The 25958-nt window shown below is 44.4% G+C and overlaps 1 protein-coding gene across 3 annotated transcripts; it reads left to right on the top strand.

Annotated features, from left to right (window-relative positions):
* The first annotated feature begins 2956 nt into the window (after window positions 1-2956).
* On the top strand, window positions 2957-25482 carry si:dkey-237i9.1 (SEC14-like protein 1). 3 transcript variants are annotated; one of them, XM_055509357.1, is made up of 18 exons: window positions 2957-3459; window positions 4005-4030; window positions 4775-4864; window positions 15964-16113; window positions 16243-16374; window positions 17310-17438; window positions 17755-18025; window positions 18151-18260; window positions 18368-18557; window positions 18868-18956; window positions 19180-19250; window positions 20238-20409; window positions 20517-20651; window positions 20735-20869; window positions 21343-21594; window positions 21677-21855; window positions 22200-22226; window positions 23122-25482. In XM_055509357.1, exons 2-18 carry the CDS (start codon window positions 4025-4027, stop codon window positions 23225-23227), a joined length of 2244 nt encoding a protein of 747 aa, XP_055365332.1. In that variant the 5' UTR covers window positions 2957-3459; window positions 4005-4024; the 3' UTR covers window positions 23228-25482. The 3 variants fall into 3 exon arrangements, with proteins under 3 accessions (XP_055365332.1, XP_029005209.1, XP_055365333.1); XM_029149376.3 differs by lacking the exon at window positions 4005-4030 and having other exon boundaries at window positions 2959-3459; XM_055509358.1 differs by lacking the exon at window positions 22200-22226 and having other exon boundaries at window positions 2964-3459.
* Window positions 25483-25958: the final 476 nt, after the last annotated feature.

Here is a 25958-nt window from a genome sequence, read left to right as displayed (position 1 = left end):
GTTATCCGGCAATAACATGCGAGTAGCAGCTCGGCTTGTGGTTGCTCTGCAGCTCCTCTCTCACTCATGGGCTGGTTGCTTCCTCACCAGATGACACAGAGGAGTTCACCTATTGCAGAGATCTCCCTATTTTGGGTTGAATACTTCCTTTCTTCTTTTACTTCTGCTTCTATGTGTTTGTGCTACACCAGTAACTCTGTCTAATGTCCCTGAACTGTGCATTCATTTAACTGAAAGTCATCCCAGGTGCTTTTGTGTGTGTGATTTTAGGTACTGTAGATATAGATGTAGAGCTCAGAACCTTCACAGCAAAGAAAGCCTCTTTGACAGTTAGTGACTCATTTGGTTTCCCACACTGAGATGTGTTGTTTCAAGGATGTAGTCATAGTCAGTTGCACGTTGTCTTGCATTACCAATAAATAAGTGATTTGAAAGAATAAATTACATATTCAATACCACATAGCAGTGACTGGTTGTGCAGCTGAGGATACTGGGTCAGTTTCACCATGACTGTTAATAACCTGATATCTTCTACCCTGGGTGTTTGGGCTGTTGACTGTTAAAATCCGTTTCCTGTCAAAGTGAGGCTTCACTTCCTGCTGACATTGGTTTGACAGCCTCTGAAAACCACTTCCTGCACCGGTCTTCTGTCTGCTCATACACACCTGCAGGATGTCTTTGTGTCCTGGGGGGGTGAGATGTCAGTGGCTTTACATGGTGAAATATAAAGGTTTTAGATTTAATTAACTGTAGAATGCATGTAGGGGTTAGGACTATTTAGTTTAAGCTTTTTTTATTATAACTAGTTTTTTTTGTTTTTGATGTAAGTTGTATGAGGCCCTCTGGTGGCTGTGCAACGAGCTACTGTAAGAATGAAGGTTAATCAGTAATATTTCACTTTAAATGCCATTCAACCCACCCATCCAGGGGACTGACTGCAGAGCTCCTGATGAGAAGCCCTCTCATTTCTTTCATCCAAGACCTGATTAATCCTGGTGTCAACAGGGAAAAAACAGCTGGCCTTGTGTCCCAGTCTAAACAACCTGCACCCACCCATCAACCAAATGCAGCAGCTTTATTACTTCTTGGCCTGAGGTCAGGAACACCAGTAACCCCATAATGAAAGAGACCAGGGACATTATGTATGTCCTGCAGCAACTTCAGAGGTTTTAATAATCAGAGCAGATAATTAATTTCTACTGCGCCACCGAGTCGCTCCTCTTCACCTTAGTTAGTTAAGATTAGGTCAGTGACCATATAGGACACCACCACAGTGCAGCAGACTGTCAGGCTCCTTTAAATAATTTGAGTAATTTAAATTTGAGTTGGAGCCAAGATAAGATGCTCCAGACCAGGTATTGACGCACCCCGATTAGCCTCATACATGCAACTGCAGACATTGTCCAGTAGAGGGCACTGACTGCACACCCATTTTCAGCATGTCAAATATTTTTTTCTGATTTTTTTAAATTAACATTTCTGTTCTGTCGTTGGCGTTTTCAGGAATTGATCAACCACAAAGACTCATATACTGTTACTCCTAGATAGTTCAGCGAGACCAGAGAGTGTTTTATTAAGGTATCAATGTATCAGCAGTAGTTTTATTATCTTATGTCATCTGCCAGAACAATAGATGACAAATTATGCAGAACTAATGGACATATAGTCGACCTTATAGTAGATGTTTGCCTTTAGCGTGTTGTCCTGTGTTTGTTTCGTGAATGTGTCGCCCAACCCATTTAAAGCCACTGCTCACAATATGATGACCTTTTCAAATGACCTTGATTAAATCTCTGCCAAGGCTGAAATATTCACTGCCCCGTTCTGTTTCTCTGTAAATGTAAATTTTTGCAATAAATGTTGCATTACTTTGTTGTAATAGATTCACAGTTGACCACATTCTGCATGAACAAACCATGTAACCTCATTATGTGAGCATGCTATAAATGCTTTCTTGTATTTTGTAATGTCTTTGTTTGTATTGTAGATGCTGGGGAGGCAGACGTTTGTGCAAAATGTGGAACCACAGATACCCATGCTTTCAGGCCCAATTGCCTTAACTCTATCATCCTTTGCCACTGCTGCTAAACCTCTTATATAATTGGGAAGTGAGTTAAAGCCTGAGAACTAAACAGAAGCTTGTAAGCCATGGCAAAGTCCAGCAGAGGAAGCAACGTGTGAGCTTGAAAAGAGGCAAAACATGTTTCTGTAAATGCATATACTGTGATATGTGTGAATGAAAAACCTACTTAATTAAATCCTGCTTCAGTCAATACAACAGTTCTTCTATGTTTTATGTGTAAGATAGCTGTCCATGTGTCATACTGTTCTAGGATACTGCAAAGCTTCTTACATTCTTTACTATGTAGTAACTATCCGATTCCAACGCCATAATTTATTACCTGGCCAGAAATAGCTGCCTCTGTTTGACAGCGTCGCACGCTTTTAGGGCAGATGAAACCAAAGACGCTTTAGAGAAAGATGGAAAGAAGGAGGAAAACTCAGAATCTTTGTCGGCTTGGGTTGAGTTACAAACTGGAGCTGTGAAAATGGTACTTTACTGGAAAGGAATGGTTCTAACAATAGCTGTAGTTTGCTGCATTACGAGAATTCATGTGAATGCAGCACTTTTATGGAGCTGTAATATAAGCGCACAACATATTCTAAACCTGCATGGCTGCTGATGTTTGTGTTTTAGTCTATTTTTAGTTGTGTGTTCTGAATCACTGGAGAGCCCAGTCAGGTCACTCCCACCAATGCAGTCAGCTCATATACTATTATTCTATATTAATATTAGAATAAAAACGTGTCCTCGGCGTCTTCCTGCGCTCCTATGGCATTAGAGGCACTACAGTACATAGCGTCATCCTGATGGTCGCATCTGAACGGCATGGTACATAATACAACCGCAGATATTGCTGGAAATTAATAATAGCATTAAAGCAATGCCTTGTAGTCTATTTGCGTTTGGGTGTGATCTTAGATGACTGTGTGGTGGTGTTTGTCCATGCGATGACAGATGTCGTCAGACAGCGCTGCGCTGCCCTTGAGCTGGAAAAAAACCGAGCTTAGTGAGCGGGGAGGAGCGACAGCATCACAGGCATGACTGAGACCCGAGAGGAGGGCTGAAGCAGGGATACTGCCCCGACACTTCATCTCTCACCCCAGGCGAGATCTAACAGCGGACTATTTAGTCTATCCCGCGTATCATGTCCGTCGCTGTCGGTCTGTGAGGTCTACGCGTTGGTCGATTAGCTCGTTAGCCACTCGGGCTACACGGGCAGCTAGCACGATCAAGCTAACGATCACTAGCTGCTGGCTTCAGCGCACTGCCCGGACCCGGCGAGAGGAAGAGCCGAGTGGAGAAATGGCAAGAGTTGATTCGAATAATCCTTCCAGAGGAAATAAGCAGTAAGGAGACGGAACCAGTCCACATATCATTCGTCTTCTAAATCAACGGTAAGCATTGCTAGTAAAGTTTCTCTTGCGATAAGAGCGGTTTGTAGAGTTAGCTCTAGCTCACTAGCTAACTAACTAGTCGCCAGCATCGTCGCTGTTTTGCTAAGCTAACCTGAGCAAAATGTCTAAAATTGGATCGCTTGATTTAAATGCGTTAAAAAGAAAACACTTTTTGTAACATAAAACAAGACATCTAGGGGTTCTACGCGTGTATTTTGGGAAACGATACAGCCGGTTCCGGTTCTAAGAGCAGGCAGCTCACAGAAACCATAAAAAGAGACAGCTCCCAAACAGGGGATGCTTCAGTATAAAATCCTGGGAGAACGGCACAAAATAAGCATTTAGCGTTAGAAGTTACAATTACAGTCTTATTATTGTCATTGTTACAGTCAGTGTGTTTATATGTGATGGGACTGTTGACGTTGATGGAGACACAATAAAGTTTGTTGTTTGGAACATCAGGTGACAATAAAGCCGATAAAGTTTCTTCCTAAACATCTGAGATCCATGAATTTATTGAGACTAAAATATCTGTGTTTTTGAAGTTACCGTTGGATCCTGAAACATGACGGTAATTACGTGCAGCAGTAGCAATCTCTGTACAGTGTATGTGGTGCTTTGGCTACGTGTGTGTTTTCCGCCCTGAACCACTTATTATACCGTCCTCATCCCTGTGTAGGTAAAGCCTTTAGGCGTGTTCCCTTCAAAACACTGCAGCAGACGTGTACCAGCACGCTGATCAAACACAGAACTCCAAGTTCAAGCCACACGTTGCACAAGGACCAACAAGAGTCCTGGTGTTTATATGTTGAGAACATCTGGATTTGATTGTATCTTTCATGCAGATCTCAGGTGACTGCGGATTCCTTGGAGTCAGATGTTTTTCCCTGGTCTCATCCTGTTTACTAGGCTCAGCTCAAACGCTCCCCATGTGGAATGTGCTGCTTGCAGTTAAATAAGTGAACAGCACCTGTGTTTTTCAGCGTTTAATAGCTGCCCTGTGCTTCTGCTGAGACAGTACAGTAGGTGCCCTAGTTACAACCCCAGTAGTGTGCAGTGAACAGCCTTTGCAGTAATTCAGTCTCCGTTTTGATAAATAAGTGCACTGCATTCATTAATCACTGAGATCCTTGGCCACAGCTTGGAGTGAGTAGAATTCCTCTGTGGTTATCATCACATAAACACACATGTAGCATCATTCAAGAACATTTCTTTCTTTTCTGTTGTCTTGCACTGTGGTTTGGCACCAAGCCCATTGTTATCATTCTGTTCGTGTTCACTGCTGCTCATTTCTTCCTTTTTGCCTTTTCTCCAGGTTGTTGGTGTTGCTGTAATCCCCATCATGGTGCAGAAGTACCAGTCGCCCGTGCGGGTGTACAAGCATCCCTTTGAGCTGGTGATGGCGGTAAGTGTCTTCACCTGCAGACTCCACTGCTCCGGCTCGGGCGTGAATAATGATGCTATAGATGCGCAGTTATATAATGCTGTGCAGGGAGCGTTTCACCCTCAGAGGCCGCTCATTCAGTTACACACCGTCCTGAGTCACATGAAGGACGTGAACGTTGTGCATGTTCCTGCGACACTACTGTGTATACGACTGGCTTAGATACTGTGGATGATCAACAACGAATACTGTGATTCTGGTCAGAGCCACGTTGTTAAAGCTGCATGTGCTGCTCACTGCAGAACCGTCTAGAAGCAGCCTCATAGCCCATTGTTAACCTACGCATGTCAGCTGTACAGATATTACCCTCATGACAAACTCACACAAACACCTACACACACTATATCTTCTGTACTGCAGACATACCCCTTCAGCTTCCTGTCAGCCTGGGGTTCAAGCTGTGTTGAGTCATTGCGCTATCTCTCACTCTACATCTGCACTCTCAGCGCCTGAATTCACACACATTGTTTTGCTTTCACACCAGACCAAGTTTCATCCACAAATATGGTGGCGGTAGTCAGTGTTTCATGTGGGCTTCTCCCCAGCATTCTTCTGTGCTGTCTCTTCCTGTTTATTGTTTGTTATCCTTAGCAGCTCTAAGTCAGTCTGGATGCAGACTGACTGTGGATGGACGGTTTACTCCACAGTGGTTTGTCTCCAGCTGCCGTTTGTGTCAGTGAATATCTGCAGAGTCCTGACCTGATTATGCAATCGTGGATTTCAGCCACGCTGCATTGCTTTGCTGATAATTGCAGCTTCGTGCATCTGCTTAGCTAACCTCTATAAATAGAGGGCTGGTACCTACACCTGCTTCAGTTCATGCAGTTAATGCAATAATGCTGAAGCATGAAACACTGATGGGACACATTTGCTTTCGATAACGCAAAGGAACAGCCCAGGTGTTTTTAAACTAGGTCAGCAGTGGATGCGGAAGTATGGAAATTGTCATTTGATATATTGAAAAGTATGTATCTAAATGTACATTTGAGTCGGTTCAAAGCTCAAAGTGGGAAATGTGTTTTTTTCCCTTTGAGGCTGTTTCTCTGCAGTGAAATATTTGCAGACACAATAGAACCAACTTAATGACGCGTCATAACACTTGCTGACTCTCTCTGTTGAAGACCCAGTGAAATATCTTCCCCACCTCTCACTTCTCTTTTATAGTAGCTCTGCCACCACTGCGGCATAATGATGTGGCAACATCCAAGACTTGGGGGGCCAGTGTTCTGTTGACGTATGCAGAGTGCTCCTGCATGCTAACATGTGCTTTGCTTGCTTCCCTTCAGTTCGTCTGGAGCAACTAAAGCCTTCTCGCTTTCATTGCTTTGTGGAAGTTGATGTACGGTCTTCCCCTCAAGCGTCTTGCTTGGATAATATGTGTTCTGAGAAACAGCCGTTGACTCTTCTGAGGGGTAATAAACGGGCCTCTGCATTCCTCTGTTAAAGCCCAGATGCATTCCTTTAGTCTGGATGAGAAACAGCCCACTTGGCCCCGAGGAGCAGCTCTGCTCGGTGGCAGGTGCTAGCAAAGTACCCCGTACCTCGCTAACACTGCTGTGTCTTGAATGTCCTTAGGCTGTTGTTGTTCCACCACTGTCACTGTGCCCAGTTTTTAATAAGCTGTTCAGTGTTCTCACTTCTAAAGATTTTAAACTCTCCCCATGACTTAACTGTGGAACCTGACAGTTTTGTGATCTGTGTCTTGGACTCATACTAAAGACATGACGGCTAATGAAAAGAATGTACCCTCATACACCGAGTGCATTTTTCATAGTTGATCAGATATTGCCAAAATCTGATAGCACGGGCCAGAAATTGAACTGAAACAAAGCCTTAGAGGATCTTGCGTGCTTTTGGGTGTGGCTTATTTTGAACTTGACTTTGGTTTTTGTGAAACACGGTGAGATTGCAGCTATAATTAAGGCATATTTAAATTGAATTGACAGGACTGGACTTGATACTTGTGCTGTAATGTACCACACCTATTATTTAAATGTCGTTTAATAGATAAATTCAATTGTCAACACCATTCTTATTAATCAGAAAGCTGTGTCTGTCAGAGAGCTGGCTTTTTAAAACCTTGTTTCTTTCCTTGCTGTGAGGGGAGGGTGTTCATAGTGACGTGGGCCAGTCATGTTTTTGAAATCATTCTCAGCCATTGCAGTCTTCAGATTCTCTGCCACATCTCAATAACAGGAAATGTAGCCGTTGCTGTTGCTGCTATTATCGCAGCGCTCCAGCCTCCGAGGCTCTAGTCGATCCTCTGGGAGTCACGGAGGAATGTCAAAAATACAACACAATGCCTTTATGCTGCTGTTTCAGGCCTGGAGAAGCAGTTGCTCCAGGAATACATGGACGGATAAATAGCTTTACTCGCCTTGAAGAACAATGATGAACTTTGTCAATCGTGGAATAGCAAATATGTCCTAACCTATCGCCTTGTGTTATTGCTAGGCCTAAAAGACATCTATCCAACTATCTGATTCCTTCCTGTTAAGTGCCCATGATCCAGCGAGAGGGTATTAGTGAGTCCAGGCCTATCATAGCCTAACCTGCTCCATGGTAACGTGTGGCCCTGTAACTAATCCACAAGGACAAAGAGCTTTGCTTCTGCCCCGTCCCACAAGATTTCTACAGAGGAAGCAACGGGATGTACCTGGCTGGCGTAATGCCGCCTGGAATCACAGGCATCATTAATGACGGGGGACGTTTCCTTCTTAGTGACTTAATCCCGTTATCAGTGGCAGCAGCACAAGTGAATACATATGCTTCAGATGCTAAATGTTTGCATGTTTCAAATGCAAATAGGGTTTGTCAGCAATCACAAATGTCAGGAAGTGGCTGGTGAGAAATGCTGACACAGAGCAACGAGAGCTAATACTGTAGCTTCTTGTATTCAGAGAGACGTCTACCTTGTGCTAGAGCAGTCGCAACTGCCTTATTGTCTTTTCTATGGGATGCAGATCAGTCTTCTGCCCTCAATCAAGTCAGAACAATCAGCATCCAGAGTGTGATTTTATGCGATGGGGCGTGTGTGGATCACTTGCTTTTCCCACTGTTGTTGTGCCTGTTATATTAGCAGCTTATGGTTTCTTTATGGAAAATGTTCAGGAACCATACCGGTTGTGTCTGTTCATAAAGTTGTTAGACTATGAACCAGGGGGGCCGGAGGACACAATGCAGCCAACTGGGCCCAGGCTCCTCCAAGGACGTGTGCACTCTGCTTACAGGAATTGTTTTGCCCTCTGCCTCCGTGGAGCAACGGCACACAGGAGAGCCGTGGGGCAAGTAGGAAGCCTGTGGAGCTCAGTGTTGTGCAACGTATGAGCTGGTTCTACTTCATTAACATGTTCTGTGTAATGTCGTTGCCGGTGCGTTTCGTTTGGAAACAAGGAAGTGGTTTGGTCTCTGTTCCCAAGTTGTGATACATATTGACTTATGAGAGGCTTTTTGCTCATCCAGTCGATCTGATCCTCTTCATATAGTATTTCTTACACTGTACGTACAACAAGGTCGTCTCTATTATGTCTATTAAAGCATCAGACCTCCAATAAATTGCGTTTGTGTCAGTTTACTGCTGAGCCAGTATTTCCAAATTTATCTCCTGCTATCCGCTGTCTCTCCACATCCCGGCCCTGGCAGGGTGAAGTCCTGACCCACTTACAGCGAGGTCTGGTTAAGGACTTTGCAGCCCAGTTCTTCACAGAACCAACCCGGGGATTTGCTCCATTGTTTTAATCTGTCTGTGAGCTGCCGGGTTATCAGCTGCTAATGTCACCTAATGGCCTCGTGTCTAGAGGCGTTACCAGAACATATTCATTGAGCCTGCTCCATGTTGGGTTTGATTAAAAGAAATGAGGTCAGTTTATTACTTCAGTTATTTTGGTCGTAGGAATGAAAACCAGAGCACAGACCAATTGAATGAAACCTACTTTCACCTAATCTATGCTGCGTGTCTAGAGCTGCTCTGAAGAAGTAAATTTAATCCAGAGAAGCGTTTGCTGATTAAGCTGTTGATACAGTGTGACTTTCCCATCATCGCACCTGTCCGTTTTGATTCAGGGAACATCCATCTGCTCCCATGAATGACTGCCGGCGCTCCCCCTGCAGTGATCCATTCACTTACTGGGGCTACAGGCTGACTGCCAGGAACGGCAGAGAGTTCTGGGCTGCCTTCAAGGAGACGAGCTCATCTGCAGGCGTCACAGAACATTCTGGAGCCGACTTCATTCAGTGGCCACCGGCGGCTCCCATTCACGCCTTTCTCTGCCAGAGCAGCGGATGCTGGCCGCCCGCTCCCCTCCCCCACTCTGCGCTGCTCTGCGTCCGCATACGCCGCTTACACAACCAAGCTTTAGAGAGTTTTACACTGCGGTCATACATACACATACTGACTCACATACTGAGTCAGACGCGTGTAACCGTACGCGTTCTTCTGAAGCATGTGCCGTGTCATATTCTACTGTTTATTCTCAACTTGAGTATGTTAATAATGGCAAGGATGCTGCACTACAGTATGTCTGTCAAATTAGCTTTCCTCTTTCCTCCTCACACATGGAGCCATTAATCTGATTAGAAGACTCTGACCCCCCCTTCAGCTGCTTGGAAAGCTGTAGCAGCATTTACCAAAGTCATTCATTAGCAGGCCCAGTTAATAAAGGAACTGGCTGTTGTAATGGTAGAAATGCAATTGCAGCACTTCTGTTTCCTTTACTGTAAAGCAGGATATCAGTGATGCTCCAGTGTCCAAACAAACAAGAAGTTCCCATGAATCACTAAGGAGTTTGGTCTCTTGGTTAAACTTCATAGACAATCTGATGATTTTATTGGTGATACATGTGGAATTAGTGGATTCTATGGTGAATCCTACCAGAATGTTTCCTCACGCATCACTTGATGTCATCATATAACGGTGTCATTGCCTCAGCGTGAGGACGGCACAAGCTCAAATGCCCTGTTTTAGGTCAATATTTCCTTTTCTTCTTGTGGGGACTTTGTGACAGCTGAAAGACGGTCAAACCCCTGCTGCAAGCACATACGCATCCACTCACGCCGCCGCTGCCCAGGACCATCGTTTAGCATCGAAGGCTCGGCCCGTTCAGGCCATTATGGCCTTACAATGCACACTGTACAGCGACATCACGAGGAGAGAAGTGGGTGGTATGGCACGCAGAAACCAAAGGCACTGTTGTTGCATCTTTTCAATCAGGAGCCTGTTTTCTCTCCAATCCACATCTGGGCTGTACCTCAGCTCAGATGCCTCTGGATCTGATAAGGGCAACAATCCTACATCTTGGTTTATGCACAATTATGAGCCCAAACCCTAAACAAATCTTAAATAAACCATTTAATCATTGTTTATTGTGGAAACTCTCATATTTGTTGATGCCATGCCTGTAGTGCCAGACTAGAAGGGCTTGCAGAGGAATTCCTAAAGCGTGTGGCCTACCAGGCAGACAGAGGTGGAGAACATTCCCCATCATTGTGTGTGATCAGCCACCAACACAAATGCTTAGGACGTTTTGCACATTTGACAGGAGTTGTGATCCAGCCATGAAGAACACGGATGTAGAAGCTTTACAAATATACCCCGTCTGTAAAGATGAGTCCTAATGAAACTAGGTATTATTCAAACTAAAGTGATGTCATGTGTTCATGGACAATAATTATAAGTTACACGGTATTCGTATTTTACTCTTTATATAGAGTTAGGCATTGCAGCAATAAAGGCTTTCTCTTTTACTTTCTTTCTCAGTATGAACCAAGCTGTGTTTGTTTCTGGTTCATGGCCGGAGCCAGTTCATTACATACATACTTTAAAATTTACATCCCTTGTTCAATACACTCCTGCTTTTTCCAGTGTTTTTTTCTTTTTCATCTGTTTCATTTTTCGCACATCTTTGTGCATTTGATCTAGTTCTGCCCAGGATTTATCACGCTGCCTCCACTTTCCTCCTACTCACACCCCCCGCCCCCCGTTCATCAATGACCTACTTCTGAGTTTATACCTTTGCTCTCTGGAATGAAAGGAATTGGAAGGAAGTTTACTCTTTGTGTGCTATTTTCTATAATTGTGTCAAATGATTCAATATGTGCTTTGTTTTTTATTTTATTTCTTTTTAAAAAGCAGCTTGTGTTTCTTTGAGATCCTGTTCTGTCATTTGGCTGCTGGTGCCTAGTTAAACAAACACCACCAGTCCGTAGCCTGACATGCTGCTTGGAAGCAACATTTAATTTGACCCATTCAAGCCAATTCATTACTGGCGTACACAGCTAAAGTACAAACATGTCAATAGGCTCCTGTGTGAGTGTAATATCAAGCACCAACGTTGAAGGCTCACCACTGCCTGTGTGGTGGGTGTGAAGCTGCAATGATTTTGTCCCACCAAACGCTGGCTAAATGACGTCGCATCCCTGCCGGCCACGGCTGCTCAGACCAAGTGGTGATCGTGGCTGACGTCAAAGGTGGCATGTAGTCAATGACTTGTTTGTGCTGTGTGCTCTTTACAGGGAAACATCAGAGAACAGCTTCAGGGAAAGACAGAAGTGTGAAACCACTCCTGATGATATCGCCAGTGGGTAGTTGTGGGGCGGTGGCATGTGTAGGACAGGGAATGACCTGCTGTGTGTAACCTACTGGAGCCCAGTTTGATCTTCAGAGCTTAGGATGAATAGGACATGCGAGGTGACTCTGGTCTTGCGTCTTCTAAACACTTTCCTTCATGTACTCTTGTGCACTTCATCTCCAGAGTGTCGTTCTCTTGTCATTTTCCAGCTGCCAGAGAAGTCAGCTGGTTAAGAGTAGCACAGGCTGACCTCTGGACAACTGTCCTGCCTGTTACACCACCCTTGTCACGAGCCTCAGAAATGTGACACTGCTTCCGAGGACGCTGGAACACAGTTGAAAGTGTTGCACTCAGGAAGCCTACTGTGTGACGAGTGCACTTCCTGGCAGACTGACTGTCCACTCGCTGTCACGATTGACGAGATAACGGGAACCAGGAAGTTGATCCCGTAAAACACAGTGCAGTCAGGTCAAGTATCCCTTAGAACAGTCAGTGAGTTAGTTTGACAGCTGCGGTTTCATAGTAATGTGGCATCAGAGCTGTTGTGTCTTTGGGTGAGATCTGCATCAACACTGTACCACAGTACATATTGAATCTCATCCACTTTCTTCTTTGGCTCTTTGTGTTTTGTCTGTCAACAACAGTTTTAGCAGCTTCTTGGCTAAATACAGTGATGCTGCAATCCCTCGGTTATTTATGGAACCAGGTCAGCCCTGACGTGTTTATTATTAGTAAAGATTAACCTGCATGTCATGGTGGTTTATTTGGCTTTGTTTGATATGAGACTAAACTAACTTAGCATATATATAAGCATATATACTGTATAACGAGTTTATTGGTTGGCCACAGTTTAAGGCTCGCTTTATGTGGGATTTGTTGGCTATTAGTTGTTGAAAAGTGCCTTGAGATAGAAATAAAACTGATTTGAATTGGGTTAATGAAGTTTCTGCTTGAATGTACTCCTATGACTGCTTGAGGTGTCCATTAGTAATGGGTGATGCTGGTGCTGTAGCTTATGAACATTATGAGCAGCACACGGTTCATGTGATTAGCTCTCACCGTTAGCCTTCAAGACATTGTGGCCGCAGCTCACCAACACCATGTCCTACAGACCTCTGTCCTGTTCTGATCCAGTCAGGTTTAATTTTATTCTTTGTGCCAGACAATGGCTGGGCGGCCTGCCAGTACCTGCTTTTAGTATGCTACACACACACACATATGCTTCTTGCTGCTTTCGGAGTCTCCCAAGTGTGTTATGTGTTCCTGAACACTTGGAATTCCTGAGTTTGTCTTCCTGAACAGCACAGGTTTTGATTTCCATCCTGGTCCCCATCTACACAGCCTGTAGCAAAGAGTTGTTATTGTACATGCAGGAAGGGATTAAACAATTATTTTGTTTTTACATTTTCTCTCTTTCACTGCTGGAAAACACAAGCTTCCCAGCCACATTCCAGAAACCATTACTCATGGATTGGCTGGTTGAGGTGTGTTCGACAAAATTCAGTCGCCATGGAAACTGCAACACGATGTTCCCCCAGTTTTTCCTACGCCCGTGAACTGTTAGAGGAGGTTGTTTCACTTGTGTTAAACATTCCAGAAAGAAACTGAGGCAAACTTCTGTGAAATATTTGCAGCTATTAAGTTGGGTTGTCGAGCCTGTTTGGGATGAGGTTTTTGTATTCCTAATACTTCTTACATGACAGGGTGGAGTCATGTTTATTCAGATAGTGCTGTGGCAGCTTTTGTGTGCAGGTTTTGTGCTTCGGATATCCAATCCAGAGAATAGAGCGTCTAATGTGTGTGCTAGAGCCTTCATGGTTTGATTAATTGATTAGTCATAGCAAAGAGGAGGAGACTTTAATGAACAGATCTGAATGGATCCCTCCACTTGTCCACAGTTTGCCTGCACTGAATTGTAGGTCAATATAGACTTAAATAATAACCTTAATAAATGAACCAAATGTTAAACTTAATGTTGACTTTGTGCTATTTGTCTACACACTAGTGTGTATTGTGTGAATCATGACTTCAGAACACACATGACATGCAAAGTGACAGAAGGAGGGGTTTCACACAGATCTCAAAGAACACGTGGTTGAATGTCAGCTGACTTTGAAAAAAAACAAATTTTGAATTGCGCGACAAAAACAATATGATGAAAAATGATGTGTTTAGATGATGACGCTTTTTTATTACGCTTTTGAGACTAGTGGCATAGTGAAAACTGTAGACGAATACAGATGTTACGAATACAAATGCAGGCAGCCAAATAAAAATGAAATGGTCAAGACTTCCAGTGAAAAACAAACTTTATTGCTCTCTGTGTAGCAGGGGAAGTACAACATTGTTACCCTGACACTTCCCTTTTCACCAGAACACTGTGTGTTATAGCACAAGGGGCACATGAAACTTGTTTACTGTGTTTCTCTAAGCTTTCATGATACAGAACGAGGCTCAGACGTGGGTGTTTCTGCTCATCGTAGTGGTTCATTACTGCTGCAAAGCAAACCCTGTGTTATTCTACTGTGTGTGTGTGTGTGTGTGTGTGTGTGTGTGTGTGTGTGTGTGTGTGTGTGTGTGTGTGTGTGTGTGTGTGTGTGTGTGAATGTGTGCGGTGGAGCTTGTTGTTGACGTAAGGTTGCTTTTGATGGCTGGAACCGATGTTTAGAGCCAAGGCTGTTGTGCTGACTGCTGTACAAACGGACGGCCACTGTTTGAGGATTAGGACTCAGCCGGTGGCGCTGGGCAGCAGAGTGTCCCATAGAGTGGCCTGTCAGGGCCGCTGGGCCCCTGCCACTCGTGTTAAAAAGCGGCAGCTTTTTCTTCAGCATTGTTTAATATCAGGTTCATTTTCATAGCAATCGTCCGCTGACCTTCATACACACAAGCTCAAACATGTGGTTGTTCTATTCTTCAAAGAACACAACTCTTCTTTTACGTCAGACTCTGAAACCTGAGCAGCTCCAAACGTCCCATGATCGGTACTTTTCGTTTCAATCTGACCTGTGTGTGAACATTTCGGTTTGTCTTTTGTTGTTATTCACACCTTTGCAGCTTTTCCTGGTTCCTTTTTGTCTTCACCATTCTTACATTTCTTCTGTGATTAGAGTTAAGTGCTGGAATCCTTCAGGATGGAGTTTCCCCGGTTATGAATTATTAAGACAATATGTGGTTGATTTCTACAGGACACAACCAATGCTGTGGCAAATTCTACGCCACGTTCCTGATGTTTGGATGCACCAGTTATACAATATAATCAACAACAGCATGGAGACACCTCTGTGACTAGTGGCAAACAAAAAGGAGAATAATCCCAATATGACTTTTATCAAAGCAATCAGCTAAATGGCACATTTCTTCACAATAGACTGGAATGGGCAACACTAGCTGGAGGAACACCAACATTGTTACCCTGACACAGGAACAGCCTGTCAGGACCTTGTTGTTTCTATGCTGAAACAGTCAGGTTTCATGATGCAGAACCAGGCTGTTCATCCTAGTGGTTCATTACTGCTGCAAAGCAAACACTGTGATTTTGTACAGTCAGCAGTGTGTGCGTGTGTGTGTGCGACGGCAACAGCATTTGTGGTGGTGACATTTGTTTACCTTCTGTTTGGACAAATGACTCTGGTTAAGAGTTATAGAAAAACATTTTGTGTTTCTCAGGAACTTCTGTTGGTGCTTGTTGTTTTAGTCTGATCTGTGTCTCTGTGTCATTCCACGCACAGCGTGTTTGAATGTGTATATATATATATATATATATATATATATATATATATATATATATATATATATATATATATATATATATATATAATATATAAAAGTTTCTGCTTCTTAGAAGGAATCTATCAGTGTTACAGTCCATCTTAGTTTCCCTTTTGTTTTTATGCACACCTTTACAGCCTTTCCTGGTTCCTTCTTATCTCCACCCATTTGTTTAGCTGATCTAAGATCAGGGGATGGAATTTCCAAGTTGAGTGTGGTGTTTCGGCGCACCAGTGGTTATACAGCAGGATATAATGAGATAATAGAAGCAACTGAACTTTGGGCCAATCAGGATTGAGTTTCATACCAGCTGACTGGCTTCTGCACAAAAGCTGAGTTTGCCTGTATTTTGCATTTGTGAGAACACATTGTCTGCTGCTGCCCTTGTGCGCACAGCCTGTAACTGGAGCTGCTCCATTCTCTGGTGTAGCTCAGCTCAATTGGGTAGTTTGGAGCTGCAGCTTTTGGCTGGCTGCACAGAGCTCTTCTCTGCCCATCTCTTTAGCACATTCACCCCAATACTTGCATTTAAGTATGTGAATATTTTCTAATGGGTTTTACATAACAGACAGTTTCCTAGAGGTAAATAAAAATTATTAAAATTTGACCTAATGTGTCACTCTGGAGAAGAGGGATGGGCAAGACTGGTCTTCAAGTTTCAGTGAATCCTTTTCTGATGCAGGTCTTGTCTCTATTTAATGCTGTGAATGGATGTTCCTTTTTCAGGCATATGAGCGCCGTTTCCCTACTTGCCACCTGATCCCGATGTTTGTGGCGAGTGACGTGATGGTGGAGGAGACCAGTGAAGATGGATCCACCCACAGGGTTGAGCGCCGCTGTGCCCTGGATGTGGACGCTCCACGGCTTCTCAAAAGGGTGTGTGGCACATCAGCTTATTAATTAGTGTGTTTTAGTGGTATAACTCATTGGTTACTGTAATTTACAATCTCTTTATTACTGATTCAATATCTATACAATTTTTACTCCTGTGCTTGTGGTTTACAGATTGCTGGTGTGGACTATGTCTACTTTATCCAGAAGAACACTCTGAACCGAAAGGAGAGGACCCTGCACATAGAGTCCCACAATGAGACCTTCTCCAACAGGGTTATCATCCATGAGACCTGTTGCTATTCAGTCAGTGCCACACACTCTTTGCTGTGACATTTAATGCAGGCTCTTATCTAAAAGCACCTTATTCAGTACAGGTGGCCTCATAGAGAAAGTCAAACTGTGACCCTGGTTTCCTTGTTGTATATGACTTGTTCACCCCATAAAACACCTTCCCCGTGCAAGCAAGCGGCCGTAAGGATGCTCCTGTTAATGTCAGCGTCTCCTCTAATCTCCCCCCTGCCTTCCTGCAGGGAGTGCCATGTTTAGACTTGCACAGAGCATGTTGTTTGTTATCTCAGCCCAATTCACTGTGAATTATTTACTCCGCTCACATCCTGACTAAATACAGGTCTGAAAAACACAGCTCTTCTTAGTTCCATTACATAGTATGTAAAGGGTACTAAATACTTTACTGACTCTAGATCTGTGGAATTATGAATAGGTGTATTCTAAACTAATGAGTCCAAGGACATCATATTAGCCTCCAACCAAGCACTGCCCTTTTATTAGGTCCAAGGCTGCTCAGAGGTTCTCACTGTGAGCTTTAGCATACTGTTTTGCCCGTAAGCTATGTGGACAAAGCTAATGGACCTGGCTAAAGCTGAAATGTGTTGATCTTTGAAAAACATTTAAATCTTCCCCTTTCCAAATGGTTAGATTAAAATGGATGTATTATTTTTGAGCAGACTTGTTAATATATTGACGTCAAGTCTTGACGTCTCAACTCTGATAAGCTTAACTCGTGTGTGTCCTTGTGCGTTTGTGCTCGGTTCTTTTTCTGCTCTAAATGGCTCATGCGTAAAGACCTGGCTCATTTTACATGGACAGAGTCATACACACACCCCCACTCCCAGTGCACAATGTGGAAATGTCACCTTTTGTGTGTCATAACCACGTAAATCTTTTGCGTGTGTATATACAGTGTAAATAGAGCGTATCTTTTGTGTGTGCTTGTACAGGTTCACCCAGAGAATGAGGCCTGGACGTGTTTTGAGCAGACCGCCAGTCTGGACATCAAGTCTTTCTTCGGCTTTGAAAGCACAGTAGAAAAGATTGCTATGAAACAGTATGCCAGCAGTATCAAAAAGGTGTGTTGTTACATCTGATGCCTCCTGTCGTACTTCAGTTGTCTAGTACAAAGGTGGCACAATGGCCCCTGCATAGATTATGCAAAAAAATGTCAGTGTATTGTGTGAAGTACATGAGTCAGTCTGTGCCATCCTGTGTGAGTGGACAGAGGTCTGCTATTATGGACCCGATGAGTCATCTGCCTGAAATTAGAAAACATGTGGGCAGCGCAGAATAGACTAATTTTATTTTCTCCCTGAAAACGCTTCAGCCATTTTGTTTTAAATGCATTACACCCAGTAGTAATATGAGTGTTACTGGTGTTTAATCTCGCAGGGAAAGGAAATCATCGAATACTATCTGAAGGAGCTTGAAGACGAAGGCATTAGTTACGTACCCCGGTGGGCTCCCTCCACAATTTCCCTGCCTCCACCCAAACCAACGAGCCCCTCCACTAATGCCCCCGACATCCCCAGCCTCACGGTTACGCCTGCAGTTTGTGTCTCGCTGTCCAGCGACGTGAAGGACAGCTGTCAGGATGTCAAGCTAGACGGCACCATACTTCAGACTGACAGCCTCAGTGAGATCCTGGCAGGGACACCTGAAGGTCTGTTCCTGCTCCATAGTGGAAGGAAATTAGAAAGTGGGCTAAAAGTACTGTTTTAAAAAAACTGTTGGGGTTTGGTTTTCCCATTCCTTTGGTCATTCATTTAGCTGTTTGTTATCTTGCAGACAAGCTGGATGCGGACTACATAAAGCGTTACCTGGGCGACCTCACTCCACTGCAGGAGAGCTGCCTGATCAGACTTCGTAAGTGGCTGCAGGAGACACACAAAGGAAAGGTGAGTTTTTTATTTTTTGTACCTTAAGAGTGTTGTAAAATCACAACGGAATTATTTTTTTTAACTTCAGTGAACTAAGGCTTAACGTCTTCCTTTTTTCTTCCAAGATCCCGAAAGACGAGCACATCCTTCGTTTTTTGCGGGCAAGGGACTTTAACATGGACAGAGCGCGGGAGATCCTCTGCCAGTCTCTGACCTGGAGGAAGCAGCACCAGGTTGACTACCTGCTGGAGACCTGGACCTCACCACAGGTCCTGCAGGACTACTACACTGGGGGATGGCACCACCACGACAGAGGTCAGGTTCTGTCTAACATCACAACCAGATATACAGTCAAACAGGTTAACATGCCTCAGCCGTCATGTGCTGTCTTGAGGCTGCCTTTCTGTTTTTTTTAGACTAATGAGTGATAACTGTGAAAGTGATTTATAGATCCCTATATCAGTGAACTTGGGATCAACAGGAGTAAGATTTTTGAGAGAACACAGTCCCTTAACTGTCTTTCACAAAAAGGAGAAGACTCAGGCAAACAGTGACCGTTCCACATGACATGCAGCCCTTTGGACAGAGGGCTAAATATTTGTTCTATTTGATGGATGTCGTCTAGATGGACGTCCCCTGTACATCCTGAGGCTGGGCCAGATGGACACTAAAGGACTAGTGCGTGCTCTCGGAGAGGAATCTCTGCTCAGACACGTAAGTTTCAACTTGTTTTAAGTTGTGGGTCAGTAAGCTTGTGGGTCAGGTGTGTGGTGATGGGATTACCGGTTAGAGGAGTAATGTTCACATGCCCTGACAAGGGTATTAACACCAGGATGTGTGCAGCTCAGTCCATGTATAAATAGTCTGTCTATTTAGAATGACGGCCTCACAGTGAGTCGCTCTGTTTAAGGTTGTTGTTTATACTGTGTCGGTTCAGGTTCTGTCAATCAATGAGGAGGGTCTTAGACGCTGTGAGGAGAACACCAAAGTGTTTGGTCGACCCATCAGGTAAACCTTTATTTTGATCAATGTCTTATAACATGCCCGCTCGTTACATTGAGATCAGCACTTAAAGCCTGGACACAGGTGGACACATTTGCTTAAATGGAAAGTGTACACAAGGATTCACATGCACTCGATAGTGAGGGAGGCCGAGAAAGGAGATAGTATCTGCCATCTGTCAGCTGTCTCAAACAAGAGGAGGTGTCTGGGATGAGAGCCACGCAGGAAAGCATGTGATCTACTGAATGGCTGTCACATCACAGCTCTTGCGGTAGGAATAGACCAACGGGAAGGGAGGATTTGAAGAGGAATGTGTTCAGTGTACAGTAACACAGCCTTCATCACATCATCATCACCTCAGGCTGAAAGGTGCTAAGTGGTTGGAAAGCAAACACCCAGTTGTGTGTTTGTGTGTCGTGTTTCTTCCCTTTTGTTTGCATATAGTGTTGAAATGAATTAGTGAGCTGACATTTCAGCCTGGCCTCCAAGTCCCTTTCTCACCTTTTAGAATTTAACCTTCATTAGGGTTAGGCATTTAGTTGGAAACGCTGGACCAGCTCTACACCCTCACTAGGTTGCTGGAGGGTTTGAGAGTTTGCCCAACCAGTCTACGGGTACATTCGTTTTGTGGACTTGGAGCATTGGAGCATTCTGTGGGGGTGCTCCGGTAGTACGGAGTCCAAGGCTTTTTGTTAGGGGTGGTCCGGTCTCTGTACAACGGGAGCAGGAGCTTGGTTCGCAGTAAGGCGGTAAGTCAGACATGTTCCCGGTGCATGTTGGATTTTGGCAAATCTGCCCTTTGACACCGGTTCTGTTCATTATTTTTTTGGACAGAATTGCGTCTCTGCTTTTTGTGGATAACGTTGCCCTGTTGGCTTCATCAGGCCAGGACCTCCACCCTGCGCTGGGGCGGTTTGTCTGAGGCCATGGTTCTCGACCGGAAAAATACATTATGCTTGTTATCGAACTAATCCCAGTCTTTCACACCTGCAGCTGTTGGACATGTCTGGTAGATCTGGACGGGCTGAACATGCGCCACCTGTGGCGTCCTGGGGTTAAGGCGTTGCTGAGGATCATTGAGGTTGTGGAGGCCAACTACCCTGAGACTTTGGGGCGTTTGCTTATCTTGAGAGCTCCCAGAGTCTTTCCTGTCCTGTGGACACTGGTGAGATGCAGGACACACAATCTTTGCTTTTCTCATATTATTTGTGTTAGAAGTAGAACAACCTTTATGAACCTACGATTCAATTGTAGTCCTTTTTCTATTCTTAGGTGAGTCCATTTATTGATGAAAACACCCGCAAGAAGTTCCTGATTTATGCAGGCAATGACTACCAGGGAACTGGAGGACTGGTGGACTACATTGACAAGGAGATCATCCCTGACTTCCTCGGCGGAGAGTGCATGGTAGGTGCCTGAAGAGCTGGGAAAAGGCTCGACCCATAAGATCCCACTAACCTATTTCATGTTCTCTCTCTCTTTCTGTGCAGTGTGAAGTACCAGAAGGTGGCCTGGTTCCTAAGTCCATGTACCGCACTCCCGAGGAGCTGGAGAACGAGGATGTCCGCCTCTGGACTGAGACAATCTACCAAAGTGCCAGCATCTTCAAAGGAGCTCCACACGAGGTGAGGCTGAGATGAGATGCCTGCAGTGATGGTTTAAAATGATTGCAAGGCAGAACTGGCAGGTTAGAACATTCTGCCATCTGGTGGTTAAGTCATGCATTACTCCTTGATGGGTTGTGAATTCATTGAGAAACAAAATAGCTGTGGCTTTTATTATAATCGCTTAGTGTCACGTTGCATAATTCACACCAGAGGGGGAGGGGGGGTCATCACACAGTGTCACTCTATGACTCGTCTTTCACTGCATGCTAATGAGCCATAACCTTAGAAACTGATGTTAACAGATGTTTGCAACCCGGTTTTGCCAGATATGAATATAAATCAACATGGCAACAGCTTGAGCTTATTCCCACCAGTTCACCAGTAGCTTTAGCCGTATTCCAATAAACAAAAACCACTGTACAAATGGGAGCTAAGAAGAGATGTTTGGTTCTCTTGTTTGTCTGCTGAAGTAATGTCTGTCCTCTATCCAGCTGCTGATCGAAATCATAGACGCCTCCTCCGTCATCACTTGGGACTTTGACGTGTGCAAAGGAGACATCGTTTTCAACATCTACCACTCCAAGAGGGCCCCTCAGCTGCCGCGTAAGGACCCCCTAGGAGCCCATGGCATCACCTCTCCAGGTGGCAACAACGTCCAACTCATAGACAAGTCATGGACGCTGGGGCAGGATTACAGCATGGTGGAGTCACCACTCACCTGCAAGGAGGGTGAGAGCGTACAGGTGAGGTTCAGTGACAGGCCGTGGCCCGGTTCATACGTTAAGGGAGTCACTGGTGTTTGTATGACCTGTGTCCTCCCATCAGGGCTCCCACATAACACGATGGCCGGGTTTCTACATCCTCCAGTGGAGGTTCCACAGCATGCCGGCCTGTTCCTCCACCAACATGCCCCGGATGGATGATGTGTTGGCCACCTTGCAGGTCTCCTCGCACAAATGTAAAGTCATGTACTACACTGAGGTGTTGGGCTCCGAGGACTTCAGGTTGGTACTGATGTGTGTGTGAGTCTCAGATGTGCTGTAGTGTGTAAGCGTGTCTATTGTTTTTCTCATGAAGTTGTGATAATTCATTATTCCCTTATATTTGCTCCTTTTTCCACCTGTCTCCTTTCAGTTTTCCTCTCTACGGCCAACCCCTTAGTGCCTTAAAGTTGTAATGTTGCTAAGTTGACCTTGTGAAATGCTGTAAGAGCATCATGCGTTTTGTTAAGCCCTGCGTTTTGAAAACTAGGTTGCTTCCCTCCTTCAGAGACTTCTTTAATGCAGCCTTTTCTGTCCAATCCACTCCTGTTCTGTTGCCCCCCCCGCTCTGTCTTCTTCCTGTGAAGAACGGCTTGCTGTGATGTGCAGAGTTTGTAAGTGGCCCAGCGTTTGCCTTTACTTCCCTGTAGCACTAGCTCATCTCCATCACCGCTTGTGGCTGTTAATCTGAGCAGTGCCGTTCCAGTGCAGCAGACAGGTGCCTTCCTGCATCTGAGCCTGCTTCTGTCTAACAGGACAACAGTTCGAAAGCTCTTACACCTGCTGGCTCCAGCCGCCCCGCTTTGCATGACTAACTAAACCAGGAAGCCTGAGCCGCCCTGTGCTCACGTTCAGCCCACCTGGACTCAGGCACCTGCATAGATGCAGACGACCCGACACGTGCAGACTTGGACCCAATTAACAGACCTAATGATCATCTAATTCATTTGAGTTGTTTTGCTGATGGTTGACACATTTTAATGTTTCATCTGCTTCGTTTCATCAAGTTTTTTTACCTTGTCTGTAATATTTAGATGCTACTTCATAGCAACATATAAACACTTGCTTACAGTTTATAATAACTATTATTGGTTATTATTCGTTACTGCTTATATCCCTGATGATTGAATTTTGTTACGCAAAGGGTCTTTCTTTAAATGCAGTGACTAGAAATGAGGGTTGTAAGAATTTGTTCTCTTTGACTCGGTGAGATATGAATGACATCTTGGCATGTTAGTCGACTGTTTTCATACAGTATGTCACATTATCGACATAGTCCTCAGAGAACAGTCTACCTTCCACATCAAACAGAGCCATAGTACTTCATTTAGATGAGTTTGTCCCTCCTCCTCATCATACTCACACTTGCCACACAGAGTGAGTTGATCTTGCCCCTCTTTGATTTGGCTGCATGGTTTTGCATCATGAGTGCGAGTTGTGCACACAGACAGTCTTGACCTGTCGGGTTGCGTTCGCTCACATGTTTTGTGCGTCTGTCTCTGCTTTCAGGGGCTCCATGACCAGCCTGGAATCGAGCCACAGTGGCTTCTCCCAGCTCAGCGCTGCCACCACCTCCTCCAGCCAGTCGCAGTCCAGCTCCATGATCTCCAGGTAGAAGCTGGAAGCTGAGGACTTTGGTCCCATCCCCACGTCCACCCCCTCAACTCTCCACTGCCCTCACCATCAACACTCAAGCCAACTCTTCTTGTCTTTGGACCCTGTTCTTATTGCACAGCCAGCCAGTCTCCATGGAACTGAAGCATGCCTGCACAAAAGAACTTTGGTTAAAGGTTAAAACAGAGACTCTGTACAATTTCAAGGGCTGATCTTTGCACAAATCTCGTATACTTCTCATCAGTTGAGTCTGAACATTGGAAGAATGTTAGCTTTGTCGCGTCTCACGCAGGGTGAGAAGGTCAACATTCAAGGTTGCTTTGCAGCACTGGACACTGAATGAAGCAATACTGTCATCCTCTGAGCTACGGGACTGAATGAAAGACACTGGAGGAGCTGTTACATTTATGCATCCACATGTTTGCTCCCTTAAACAGTACTCTCACAATGCATTGGCTAAAAAGACTGGATGTGCTGTTACATGACACACAGGCGTGTATATACACACATGGATGTTTGACATTGTTTTCCATAGTGTTGCCAGAGGTTTTTGTAGAATCTGGTGATTATTTCTAGAGCGTGGGTGGGCAGGGAAAATTAATTAGGCCTGGGTCAAATACAACCTGCTGATAACGTGTTCTTCTTTTTTGCAATGGGCTATGAGTGGGTGGAACTTACTGTTTAATGTGTGAAAGTCCACCTGTCTGTCTCATGAGGGCTTTAGCACACCGTAAGAAGCATTTGACTATTTGACCCGGGTCTGACTCATGGCGAAATAATCCGCTAGAAGCAATAACACAAGTTAGACTTTCTACTGTATGTGAAACGGTTCTATTTATCATTTTGATGTGTATGTGGAGGATTATGGGCGCTAATTGGAGTTGTGCTTCGTACAGGTGTCAGACAGAGTGAGCCAGCAAACGGCTCAGGCGGTTTAAATTGGTGGTGTCACCATTCACACATTGTGTCTGTTACGTTTACGTCAGGAGAGACACTTAAATACGTTGTGGGATTTTCCTCCTTGATGTTTCCTCGTGAATAAAACCACCATAGTCGTTTGCTTCTCAGGCATCCGCACGTTTCAGGAAGTTGAGCGGTCAAGAACGATGCCTTGTCACAGACTTTTATGAATGTGCTAATGATGAATTTTACTGTACTCGGAAGGTCAAGGGGCTGCACAGGACTGCCGTCATTCTCCGTTTGTTTTATTTGAGTAGTGTAGATTCCAGTGTGCATTAGGGATGAATGTTACTTTGGGGTGAACCTTTGACAGAGTGCCAGCAGACTGTACATGTGCTAGCGTTAGCTGGGCTTTGTTACTGTTGTACTTGATGGAGTCAAGCGTTGCAGTGCATGCTGTGGTGACTGGGTTTACAAAGCTATTATTTAAGATGAAGCTATAGCCATTCTAAGAGCCATGTGTCAATAAATACCATTTAGCCTTTACTTAGATGTGCTTTTGTTTCCCCTAAGGTCGACTAATGGATGAGTGAATGTGAATGGAGTGAACATTTCTAACTGCAATGCAGCCATGCACAGCTATATTAATACAGTGTATTTTATTTCAATAAACTCTGATGACATCACATTGCAAACAATAGAAAAGACCAGTCACCTGGTGCTGTTGCCATGGTTACATGCAATGCAGCTCAGTGAAATGGAAAAAATAAAAGTAAACTTCTTGTTTTTCAGAGACCCATCTGCTTGTTTTTACCCCGATAATAACAACTGCAATATGGTGAAACGCTTCACCTGCTCACACTGAGGGCTACTAAGTGTATGTGATGGTGTCAGTGAGTGAATGTCAGGAGCGATGCCTGTAAAACACGTCTGACCCTCGTGTCTCTCCCAACGTCTTCTACTCTAGTAATGTTCCTTTTACTTCAGTTGTGCTGTTTGCTCTGAGACACTTTCATTGTGTGTCTTGGGAAGCAGACTGGACCTCTGGACTGATCACAGGCATAAAGCAGCGCTCTCGGCTCGGATGCTGCTGTGTTTGAACACTCTCCTGCCTCTGACTTTAGTGTGTATGCAGTCGTCAGGATCGCATTGACACCTGAGGCCTAGAACGCATCATCTCAGCTGGGCTAAATGTTTGTCCCTTCTGCATTCTTCTGACATTGTTTCATATCCTTCTCATATCTTTCATATCTCTCTTTACCCTGATGTGAGAAATTGTGTAAAACATTTGGTTGGATTCATGAGAAAATGGCAGTTTTACATTTTTGGAAGCATTAAACTTGAACTATAACAAAATGTTTGTACTTGTATAATTCATTGTATTGAATGAGAGAGAGCACTGTGTTCAATAATCCTAATACTCTTGTCTGATAATTGTGCAGACAATGTAGTAGACTATAAATACCACTGATTACTTACTTACCCAACTTAGAACTGTGCCTCCCTACATTCGTAATCACTGCCAGAGGCTGCACTTGCTTTTTAATGGGTTAATCCCAAAATGGGTCGGATCAGGCCTGACAATATTAGTCTGGGTAGATAAAGTCCACTGACCTGAATCTACCTGTCCCACATTCATGCTTCTCGAACAGAATGTCACTGCATCTACAGTAGGCAAGAGAAGGCAGTGATGTTGATTTCATTGTGAGGTGCCAAAGATAAAGGACGGATGTGACGTGGGTGATGCAGTGGTGTTATGCATGCAGATCTGTGGTACCTGATACTGAAGGTCCATTGCATCTCATCCAATCCTTGGTCACTTTGTCTGTATC

This window comes from Betta splendens, chromosome 1, assembly GCF_900634795.4.
Source record: "Betta splendens chromosome 1, fBetSpl5.4, whole genome shotgun sequence".
Lineage (NCBI taxonomy): Eukaryota > Metazoa > Chordata > Actinopteri > Anabantiformes > Osphronemidae > Betta > Betta splendens.
Note: the sequence above shows the minus strand (reverse complement) of the source record. Positions and strands in the feature narration are given on the sequence as shown.

Bases quoted from the DNA above. Each gene is read 5' to 3' on its own strand.
- si:dkey-237i9.1 (XM_055509357.1), top strand. The intron at 20,410-20,516 runs GTGAGATGCAGG...TTCTATTCTTAG, and splicing joins TTCCTGTCCTGTGGACACTG to GTGAGTCCATTTATTGATGA. The intron at 20,652-20,734 runs GTAGGTGCCTGA...CTTTCTGTGCAG, and splicing joins TCCTCGGCGGAGAGTGCATG to TGTGAAGTACCAGAAGGTGG.